At 50.2% G+C, this 11,774-nt stretch overlaps 1 protein-coding gene across 2 annotated transcripts in view; it reads right to left on the bottom strand.

The window, feature by feature from the left end:
• Positions 1 to 435: 435 nt before the first annotated feature.
• Positions 436 to 11,774, bottom strand: part of C2CD3 (C2 domain containing 3 centriole elongation regulator) — a 128,398-nt gene continuing 117,059 nt past the window's right edge. For both annotated transcript variants that reach the window (XM_060018288.1, XM_060018289.1), the window contains one exon: positions 436 to 1,244. In XM_060018288.1, the coding sequence (XP_059874271.1) occupies positions 1,104 to 1,244 (141 nt within the window). In that variant the 3' untranslated portion in view covers positions 436 to 1,103. The remainder of the gene's footprint in view (positions 1,245 to 11,774) is intronic.

Below are 11,774 nucleotides of genomic sequence, written 5' to 3'. Positions count from 1 at the left end.
GAGGACTGAGATGACCTATGCTTGGGGGTGGAAAGCAGGGCCCTCCAGGTAGTTCCCTCCCAGCCACTCTGCACATTTCTGCCCCCTTCTAATGCCCCCACAGGCCCTTTCTATGGTAGCTGCTCGAATGTTTGGAGTCTGACAGTCTAAGCCAGAGCTATGTGCTCATCCCAGAGAGATGGGGCATTCTGAGCAGGCCTGTGCCATGAGCCCCATTACTGTGCTGATAGATCTGAGGTACCAGCAAAGGAAATACTAGGTGTCACCCTAATCTGCATCAACCTAATCTTCGGAGGAGTCAGAAGTCTCATGGTGACCCTGGACCCCCCGTTCCAGATGAGCTTCTCCAAGGGATTGTATGGTTGCAAAGCTTTCTCTCTGGCTGTCAGAGCACAAGCAAATTTCTGACACTGCAGTCCAGTGGCCAACCCGGGAAACACTTGTGCACAGAATACAAATACCAATATGATTTTATTCAAACACAGGCAGGAACAATGACCTTCAGAGCTGGGTAAAAACAATAAGTTAAAAGCATGGTTAGAGTTTCAGACAATCAGATAAAAAGCTTGAAGGAGATAATTTCCCCCTCCTCTCCTACTGATTATTTCAACACAGCATAAAAATAATTTTATCTATAAAATACCCTTATTCCCAAGCAAATGAACTGGAGGTCGGCCCCAGGATTTCCCTGGCTATGCGCGAGGCACAACATCTCCACCCACCCTCCCCAACCCCTTTAAGGCAAAAGGGCCTATCATATTCAGGCAGAGGGTAGGCTCCTGTCAGCAGGAGGCTCTGGTCAAGGACACTGGGAGGAGTTTCCCAGCCGAAAGATGCCCGCTTGGGTCCCTTGGTCAAAAGACGGGTGGGCCACTTGGGCACTGGAATCCACCATTTCTAGCCTTTGCCTCACCATCCGAGGAGGAAGCTGAAGTCCTGGCAAGTGGACACTGGGCTGGTCTGTGACGCTCCTCTAGTCTGGGCTGACTGGTGTCCAGGGACAAGGCTGGTGGTGGTTTCAGGGCTTTCACAGCCCTGAGGGAGGCCAGACAAGGCTGAGGGTGAGTGGGTGGGTGGTCCTTCCCTCAGTATCTTGGGCTGCATTAGTCTTTCTGGGAGTATCGGGAAGAAAATATTCGTGCAATCCTGCGAGTTTCTTCCTCAGACAGGCTGGGAGGCAGCGAGTTAGGTCTGGGACGACAAGGCCTTTGGGACAGGGCTCCCCCGGTGGTCTCGCTCTTGCCCTGGAGAAGAGGAGGTCAGCTAGGTTAGCACTGCGCACATGGCACTGCCTAGAGATGACTTTGACTCTTCTCGTCTTTTGGTCCTTTGGCTAATACTGGTATAGAGCTGACTGATTTACAAAGCACTTTACATACCTGAGTGTGTTTAACCCTCGCCTCGACCCCATAGGTTGGTACATGGTTCCCATGTCATGGATGAGGCAACTAAAGTTCAGGTGAAATAAACTCAAGGTCCCACAGCTCGGAGTAGCAGACCTAAGATGTAAACCCCTGTTCAGACTCCTTCTATGCCTCTGGAGAAGGAGGGGCAGTCTCCTCCAGGACATTCCTTCTCTTGCTGCATGTGTCTAGACAAGTCATTTGTCCTCGAAGCGTGACTGTCCCATGTGTGACCCTGCCAGGGAGAAGATGCTGGTGAAAAATACACTATCTGTGTGGCCCTGGGGAGTTCCTGGAGCTGCCAGGTGTCATGAAGCACATACCCACAGCCCTGCTACCAAACATCTCCCTGTCTTGGGCTGACTGGGTATCACGAATTTCCCCTTTACGGTGTGTGCATTTGGGTTATGACGTCGTGGTCCTTGGACTCCTCTATGTCTCACCCATTTGCTCCTCTAACCCTTTTGTTTGCTTGTTTCTGTGCTTACTCTGTGCCAGGTTCCTGCCCTGAAGGAGCTCAAAGGATACAGGAAAGCCACCCCAGGCAGGTGGCTGACAGCAAGGCCCCAGGGAAGAGGTGGAGGCCTGGTATAGGAAGAGGCAGTGCTGAAAGGACATGGGAGTTGCCCCGACAGGCAAACGTGGCTGACTCCACAGCGTGCAGCCTGTCCCCAAATACTGAAAGCACACGCACCACTCCCTATGCCCCAGGAATCAGCTTGGTGGAGACCCTAGGGATTAAGACTACTTCCCTGCCCCTTAGTAATTCTGCTAATGGGAAACTGAGGCCCATTGCTTGTGGGAGTAGAGTTGCTTGTGGGATCAGCAATATTCAGTAATTCCTTCTTTCCTTCACTTCTTTAACCTTCTTACTGCCTACTGTGAGAGGGAGAGAGAGATGAACAGTTCTCAATCTCCATAGCTCAGAGTTAAACTGGGGAGACAGAGAGAGCTATTCAAAGAATTAGAATAGTAGCCGGGAAGTGATAGGGGGAATGGAAGTCAGGCAACCTTGAGGGTCCCTGCCAGTCTGGAATTCTAAATGCCAAGGGAGTGCATACAACCTGACAAGCTCTCAGCGCTGACAGCCCACAGGCAGGTTCTCTTTGCTGGAGAACCAAGAGCAAAGCGGAGCTAGGGGCTGGACATGCCCAGCAGAGGTGAGTACATACAGCTCCCCCATCTTCCAGGCAGGCCTAGGCTAAAAGGGGAGAAAGGAAACCCACCCCGTCCTGGTGTTTTTGTTCTTCCTTTCAAAACATGGGAGGCACCTGCACCCCATAATGCCTCAGGCTGGGGAGGCCAGCCACCCAGCCACTGCCTGAGGCCCTCTCCCTCCAGACTGGATGCTCCTGCAGGGCATGGCCTGTCTCTGATGCTTGTGACTCCCACTGAGACAGGTCCAAGATGGGAGCTTGGTAGCTGATAGACCAGTGAATGGGTCAAGCCACGGTGACCAGAGGCTTAAATTAATTGGGGAGGAGACTGCCTCTTGCAGCAAATATCTCATTCAGTCATTCTTTCATTCATTCCAGAACCAGTGATTGCTCAAGCTAGAGGGGAGACGAATGCTGACCTACCCAGCAATCCCAAAGAGGAAGCTTAGAGCCTGGGAGCACAGAGAAAGAGCAATTCATTCAGAAAGGGCGGCTTCATGCAGAGGTGGGATCTGAGACGCGCAGGGTTTCAGCAGAGCTGTGTGTGGGGTGAGGTCACCCACTGCAGGGGCAGCATGAGCCCAGGCCTGCACCTGCTAGCTGGGCTGACATCTGTGAACCAGCCACAGCCAACCTTGCAGTACCCACACCTGGGCCCAGCCACCTAGGGGGCCTTACCTGCATGGCCCAGGCCCGGGGACAGGACGGGGTTTGGCTCTGTGTACTGGGCAGGGCAGAGCTGTGGAAGGCCAGCAGCATGTGGCTTTTGTTGACTTCAAAAGGGTCTAAAAAACATCTTGACTAGTAGTAAAGTCTCTTTCTTCGTCAGGGTTGCTATCCTGAGACATACAGCCTTGGTGGGGCTGGGCAGAGGTGTAGCTGCCCACGCAGGGACACCCCTCCATGTACCCACCACTCCTCTGAAAATACTCCCATGCTCCTGCTGGAGCTCTGGGGGCACCAGCAAACTGTCACCATAGCTTATGGTTTGAGGAGCCTCAGCCTCCCTGGGGAGGCAGGAGGAGCCCCCGTGGAAGCACGACCATCAGACTGAGGGGCTGCAGGGGCCTTGGAGTCTGGACAGTGGGTGTCATACGTGGGGTGAAGTCCCTGGAAGGGTACTTTCAAGAAGACGGACTTGAAACATGAAGGTGGAATCTGAACAAAGAGTATGAGAGAGGATATTCCAGGTAGAGTCTTAGATTGAGCAAAGGTGCGGAGAAGGAATTTATTTGCTGGGAAAGCCAGGGGTATGGGACTGGTTGACTGCAGGTATGGAGAGCGGAAGACAAACCCAGCAAGGGAGGGGCTCAAGTTCCTGAATGTCTGGGGAGGAACTGACCATATTCCTCTTGGACTTTCCAATGATCGGGGGGCGTGGGGCTGACCCCTGTCCTGCGGTGAAGGACAGAACAGGCTTTACTGTGGTCTGGGTGTTAAGCCTGGCAGTATATGAGGGGCTCTGATTGTCCCTTTAAATCCATCCAGCTCTCCTATTAACTTCTCCCACTTCCAAATATGGGGACCTGCTCTTTTCTGGGCACCTGGACACCCAGGCTTCTCAGCCTATTGTTTGAGACAGACGTCTCAAAGGAGCCTTCAATGTCAAAGGCAGAACTCCAGCAGGGAGAAAATAAAGCATCAGGGGAGGAGTAAGGAGCAGTGGTGGCAGGAAAATATAGGGCTTCCAGGGGTTCCTCACACCAAGAGGCTAACCCTGGTGGGGGAGTGGCTCTAGTCCTGGCTCTACCACTTCTTAGCCAAGTGGCTTTGGGCAAGTCACTTCCTCTCTGGGCCTTGGTTTCCTCATCTGAAAACAGATCAGGACGAGCAGGTAATACAGGAGGAGGCACCCTGTAACCCAGGGACTTACCCCAGCCCATGGCTCCCTCTTTGGCCAGCTCCCTGTGATAGCATCTTCTCCAAACACTCTCTCAGGAGGCTCCAGCCCTCTTCTTTGGCCTCGAAATGTGAGCTGATTCAAGCCACTGTGTTCTGGGTTCCCTCCATCTAGTCCCCAGATGGATATTCCTACATAGACCACATGTTTCCAGGAGGGTGGTAGGTGCAGGCACCCCCATTTACCCCTGCTTCTGGGTGTCCCTGGGACTTTCTCAGAGGGGAGGCAGTGGGGTGGAGTGGAAGGAACACTGGTCTGTGGCCCAGCCCAACTGCCCCACTTGCTTGAGGCCAAGACACTTTGTCTCTCTGGGTCTCAGTATCTTCATTACCAAGTGGAGCTGAGAACTTGTTTGCCTCTTTGCCCCAGGTCTACCGTGAAGCTGAAATACAATTCAGATGTGACCAAGGCTCTGGCCAGATACGAAAGCACAGGGGCTAAATAAGCTGGAGACACCAGCTGCGGAGAGCAAAATGAAGCCCTGCTGTTCCGAGACCTCACTTCAGCTGGAGCAGAAGTGGGGTACAGCACCCCCAGAGGGATGCCCAGGGCTAGGCCAGGACTGGCCATACTCTCCCCCTACCATTGCCCCCCACCCGTTGAGCCCCTGGGCCTGGCATCAGGTCTGAAGTTTTGTTTTCTTCCCCAGAGCAGATCCCTTACAATGACATAAACACTGCCTCAGGGGCTGGAAGCAAAACTTTCCAAAAAGCTGAAAACAGAAAGTAAACAGCCAGCTGGTTCTGGCTGGCTAGGATAGGGCTGCCAACAGATGGCTGCTTCAGAGATGAGTGAGGCTCCCTAGAGCCGCCTGCCTTGTTCAACTTTCACCTACTTGGCTGGCTGGCTGCCTTCCCCTCCCAGAGTCCTCTCCAAAGGCTGGGACTAGGACTTCCCTGTGCTAAAGAGAGTAGCAAACTCAGCAGCTGCAACTAAGAGCAGGGGGGAAGCGAGGATAAGACTCGCAGACCAGGTGCCCAGCCTTGAGAGGCCAATCCTAAATCTGACCACCTAACCCAGCTGCAGTATGGCTGGGCTCCACGCTCTGAGCTCACCCTCCATTCCTGCCTCAGAGTTCTGGTCATGTGGTTCTCACTACCTACATGCTGCCTCTGTTCCTCCCCACCCCCTGATGCCTCCCTTGCCTTCCTCCGAGAAGGCTTCCCTGACAACCGGCCTATTCCGCAGGGCCTGTGTCACCCCTCAGCCCGGGCCTCAGTCTCCCAGCCTGCTCCGTGAAGACGCCAGACTAGATCAAGACTCTTCAACCTTCTGAACCCACTCCCTGCCAGTGAGAGGGAAGGGTTAAAGAGACACTCTTGGAACTCCTGGCTCCTCCCAGACTCTGGCCTCAGCGCTCAGGCAACTTGAGCCTAGCACCTGCCCAGCAGACCCGCAGGCCCTTTCCCTCGCGGTGCCGGCCAAACTGCATCTGGGCCAAGGTGGGCACCAGCCAATTCTGGCTGCTTCCCCTGACTTCTGTACACCCTTGGCCAGAGAGCTCATCTCCTCCTCAAAGCTTTGTGTGGCCTGAATCAGAAGCTCTTTGACCTTTGGGACTCCTCCTGGGTCTCTGCAGAGGGCTAGGGACTTGGTAGCTAAAAGAGGTGAGGTAACAGGTCAGGGCTTCTTGCCCCACGATGGGCAGCTCAGCCATCAGGCCTGGACCACAGGGTGAGAAGAGGACACCAGGCTCAGGAACTTCTCTTGGACTCCAAACATCTGGTCTGGTGATTTTATGGAGGACTGGGCTCCTCTACCAAGACTGTGTTTCTCTTAGATGGCTCTGGGCTTGGGGAAGGGAAACCAAGAGACAGAAGAATTCTTTGGGCTCCTGGGAGAAAAGAAGCAGCCTCAGGACTCAAAGGCAGGCAGGCCACGGACTTCTGAGGCTAGGGCTCTACCACCCTTAGGTGGGGGCAGTGGGTCATCCTGGGTCTCTAACTCAGGGTCTGAACTGAGCACACAATCAACTGCTAGGGCCCTGAGCAATGCTCTCCATCCTCCTGGGGCTGCCCTGTGGGGTCTAACTTCCCAGGTCCCTGCGGCTCCCTGCGCCTGGTGCTAAGCTTTTGATGATGTCCCTATCCCTACTAGTCCCCCCAGAATGTAACAGCACAAGAGGGGAAGTTGTCTCAATAATAATGATGATAAAAATAACAATAGTTAACATTCATATAGTTCCTACTATGTCATGTGCTAAAAACTGCTCTAAGTACTTAACATCTTACTCGGTTAACCCTACACAAGCTCTAGGAGGCAGGTACTGTTTCACCCATTTTTCAGATAAAGGAACTGAAGCACAGAAAAGGTAGGTAACTTGCACCAGGTTACACAGCTAGAAAGTGGCAAAACTGAGCTCTGAACTTAGGCTGTCTGGATTCAGAGGCCATGTGCCTAACCGCTATACAAAACTGCCTGGTAGGAGAGAAGAGGGACGTATAGCCACAAATTACGTCCGTGTTGCCTCCTCAGACCTTGTTCAGTACCTCAGAAGGCCAGAAGCAGAGCCAGGGCAAGAAACCAGGTTTGGGCTTCCCTGGTGGCACAGTGGTTAAGAATCCGCCTGCCAATGCAAGGGACACAGGTTCGAGCCCTGGTCCGGGAAGATCCCACATGCCACGGAGCAACTAAGCCTGTGCGCCACTACTACTGAAGCCCGTGCGCCTAGAGCCCGTGCTCTGCAATGAGAGAAGCCACTGCAATGAGAAGCCCGCACACTGCAATGAGAAGGGCCCCCACTCACCGCAACTAGAGAAAGCCCGCGCGCTGCAATGAAGACCGAACACAGCCATAAAAAAAAAAAGAAAAAAAAGAAACCAGGTTTGCTGACTCAGCTCCCCAGCTGCCTGGAGCACCTCGATCCCGATGATGTCTGAAACACTGTGGTCTGGCCAAGTGGAGGTGAGAACTCTAAGGTGGGGTGGGAGTTGGACAACTCAAGGCTTTCAAGGGGACACTTGTGCCTGGCCTTGTTGCCGACCTCCTGCCTCCTACACACACTCCTCATGAACAGTAGCATCTGGCTCCAGGCCTGTGGTTAGTCCAGGAGCTCAGATGACAGGTTGATTCTTGCTCTTTACTTCTGATTCCTATCCTGACTGCTTTGGTCCAGGCTGATCTCTCCCCAGCTCTGACCTCCTCTCTAGCACATCCTGTTTGTACTTCCCAGTTACCACATTCTGTTGATTCTCTGAAAGGTTTCTTTTCTCCAAATCCACAGCCTTCAAAGCCTTTCCTTCATCTTTGCTGAATTCTACTCATGCCACCATACATGGCTCTGTCTTCCTTTCCCTGTACGCATTCTCTTTGTTTTGTTTTACTTAAGTGCTAATATAGGCTAATGTCATTTGAGAAAGTTAGTGAGTGGTTTGGTGGCCAGTGCCTCTCAAGGAACTGTGACCTCCCTGAAGAGGGTCCATGGCACCACGTCTAGCACTTTAAGCACAACGGGCGCTTGGTGGAGTTGGTGGAACTTACATATAAAGCTTAGTCCCCTGGGGAACTGTAAGCTTTGGCGGGGGAGAGGACCACAGCTCCTTCTCTGTCTACTTCTGCACCTAGCTCAGGACTGTTGGCTTTGTAATTTGCTGAAAGATGTACATTTCAAGTTTGAGGCCCAAACTACTTTCCTACTCTCTGGCCTGCCTGTCCTCAGACCCACCTCGGGCTCTCCTAGTCATCGATGGTAAGTTACTGGAGGGTTCTGAGTGGAGAAGTCACATGATTTATTGATGATTTACTTAACGTCTTAAAAACTTAACAGGATACTATATGGGGAATGGGGGCAAGGGTAGAAGCAGAAAGGCAAGTTTGGAGGCTCCTGCAACAATCTAGGCGAGAGATGATGACAGTTTAGACCAGGTAGTGGTGGGAGTGGTGAGCAGTGGATGGATCTGAATTTAGAGGTAGAGCTGCCAGAATTTCCTGGTGGATTGGAAATCAAGGCATCAGAGAGGATTCCAAGGGTTTTGGCAGGAACAACTAAACTAGAAGGATAGAATATCTATTAACTGAGATGGGGAAGACCAAGGAACAGAGCTGAGGAATGAAATCTGGAGTTGAGTTTGGATATATTGAGTAGGCAGCTGGACATACGAGCCTAGAGTTAGAGGAGAGGTCTGGGCTAAGATAATCATTATGAGTCTTCGGCATATAGAGGGGATTTAAAGCCTTGAGATCAGACAGGATCATCTAGAAAGTAAGTGTAAATAGAGAAGTCTAAAGACCACACCCTGGTCACCCCTATTAACAAGTAGGGGAAATGAAGGAGAACCAGCAAAGGCGGCTGAGCAGGAGCTGCCACCAAGGGAAGAAGAGAACCAAGAAGCACTGATGCCTTAGAAACAAGTGAAGAAAATGTTTACAGGAGAGAGATCAACTGTGTCACATGCCGCTGAGAGATCAAAGAAACTGGGCACTCAGATTTAATAACTGGTTTAGGAATATGGAGGGTTTTTTTTTGGATTTTGACAACCTTGAAGAGTCCCTCCCTCCTCCGGTGGTAGAGTGGGGTAAGAGTCAGATTACAGTGGCCAGTCACACTGGCTTCAGTATGGAGACACATGGTGGTGGGAAAGTGTGGCTGTGAGTAAGAGTAGTTAGAAACAGCTATGGGGGAAACAACTGGGGCTAGATAATGAAATGGTGAGAAGTGAGTGGATTCAAAGATATTTAGGGGACAGAATTCACAGGCCTTGGTGATGGTGGGTTGTGGGGGATAAAGGTGTAGGAGGAGGGGAAGACGACACACATGCTCTGGCAGGGGTAACTACCCGACCCATGGTCGTGTTTACTGAGATAAGGAACGCTGGCGGTAGAGGGGGTGTGCAAAGGAAGATGACAAGCTCAAGGTCTGGATGTGCTGAATTGTTTGTAACATCAAGTAAAGGCTTCTAGGATGTAGGTGGATCCATGTGTGTCTGCAGCATGGCAGAGAAGTCTGGACTGAAGATAAGGATTTGAGAGTCATCAAACTGTAATAATAACTGAAATAATTGAAGTGGTTGAAATTTCCCCAAAGAAACATCTACAAGAGCAGAAGACATAAGTCTGGGGAAAACAACATGTACATTAGTGCTATCTCATCCTCGACCTCCCCTTTTAGAGAAGTTGATAAAACTAGTTTGCCCCTGGCAGCTAAGCAAACAGAATCAGAAGTAACTATACATAAAACTAGGGAGCTGTCCCACTGAAGAGTTACTTTATCACAAAGAGGAAAGAGAAAGCAGAGGCAGCAGAACCTGACTGATTCATAAGGAATTTCAAAGGTGCCACTGGATGGCTGTTCAGTGGTCCTGCTAGACCCGCCATCCTCCTCCCTCCTTTGCTTCTTGAAGAGGTGACAACCAGAAGATGAAACAGTCATGAGGAAGGGGGGCTGAGAGCTGGCCTCTATACCCTATCTGTGTGACACCTGGTGCTCTTCAGTGCAACCATGCTTTGAGGCCTGATCACCCCATCTGACAGATGACACAGACTCAGAAAAATCAGAAGACTTGACGAAGTTCACACAGAGAACTGTATCCACTATACTGTGGGGAAAAGGGGAAAACACCTGTTTCACAAATGCTAGAAATGGAGACTGTCTGGGAGGTTCCTGGGTTCAGGTGCATTTTTCAGTGTGGTTGAAGGATTAGGCCTTCCCTTAGATCTTGTGGTGGAGCCAGGTGAGCTAAGTATAGCTGTCCCAGGACACTGGGTGAGAAGAGTCAGCCTCTCAAAATGCTCCTCTTCAGCCTTCAGAGCCTTAGGAAGAGGCAAAATAGATGGAATCCTCAAGTTGGGGGTACAGGACAAGGCTCCTGCCCTCCCCTGCCCACCTCTCACTTTGAGCTGTTGACTGTGCCTGAAACATAACCACAAATAGAAGACAGAAGAGAAAACAGGGACTTCCCTGACAGTCCAGTGGTTAGGACTCTGTGCTTCCAATGCCAGGGGTGTGGGTTCGATCCCTGGTCGGGCAACTAGGATATCGAATGCCAAATGGCATGGCCAAAATAAATAAATAAATAAATGGACATAAGAGAAAATAGAAGCTTCCATCAAATGGGAAACTCTATCACCAAATCTAATCCTACCTGCTTTAGCACCCATCTTCTCTGTCTGCCTGTATGCTTGTATGCTATAGGGTGAGTTTTCTTTTTCTTCTCAACAGGCTAATATCTCCACATGTGCTCTGGATCCAGGGACTAGTCTTTCTATTCTCTCCCTCTCCTGCATCTTCCCTTCTTCTTTTCTCTACTGGTCACTGCACTGCTGTACAGAAAAAGCTGAAGCCTTTCCCAAATAAAAAAAAACAAAACAAAAAACCAAAAAAACTTACCTTATCTCAGATGCTACCCCACCCGCTATCCTATACTTCTGATCCATATTCACAGCCAAATCTATGGAAGGACTTGGTGTCTCCATTTTGTCACCATTCAATCATTCTTACAATTTAAATTACATACGATTTTGTGATTTCATGGTGTAATATACCAAAGAATACTAACATATTTAAATTATGAAGCATGATAAAAATGAACATCAATAAACCCACAACCCAACCTAAGAACTAAAGCATTGTTAATACTGTTGAATAGACCTATGTGCTCTTCCTCCCCCATCCTATTCCCAGCCTCTGCAACTGTGAACATCATAGTCAAACTGTTGAAAACCAAAGAAAAAAATCTTAAAAGTAGCCAAAGAACAAAGGTCACATAACATTCCGGGCAACAACAATAAGGATGATAACTGCTTCTCATCAGAAACAATGGAGGTCAGTAGAATGTGGAGTGATAGTTCTAAAATGCTAAAACAGGTAATACCCTGGCCGTCCAGTAGTTAGGATGTGGAGCTTTCATTGCTGAGGGCCAGGGTTCAATCCCTGGTTGGGGAACTAAGATCCCACAAGCTGCACGGCGTGCCCAAAATTAAAAATGAATGAATGAATGAATAAAATGCTAAAACAAACACAATTCAAGTTAGAATTCTATATCCAGTGAAAAAGTATCTTTGAAAAATGAAGGCAAAATACATTTCAGCCAATTGAAGCTGAGAGCATCAGCTCCCAGTAGGTCTGCACTACATGAAATTCTAAAGGAAGTTCTTCATGCTGAAGGGAAATGGTAATAAACTGAGACCAGGGTGTGAAGAAGGAATGAAGCCAAGAGCATAAGTTGCAGAAAACGTGCTGCTACAAACACATCAAGTAGTGAGAAAGGCTCATCACCAGTGAGGACAACGAACACCCTGATGTTTCCTGGATCGTGGGACTTTCAATGCTGAAAATGAGACAGCTCGGGTGAACTGTGATGACTGGCTACCCTAACT

This window comes from Delphinus delphis, chromosome 8 (assembly GCF_949987515.2).
Source record: "Delphinus delphis chromosome 8, mDelDel1.2, whole genome shotgun sequence".
Taxonomy (NCBI): domain Eukaryota; kingdom Metazoa; phylum Chordata; class Mammalia; order Artiodactyla; family Delphinidae; genus Delphinus; species Delphinus delphis.
This window is presented reverse-complemented; position numbering and strand designations above follow the sequence as displayed.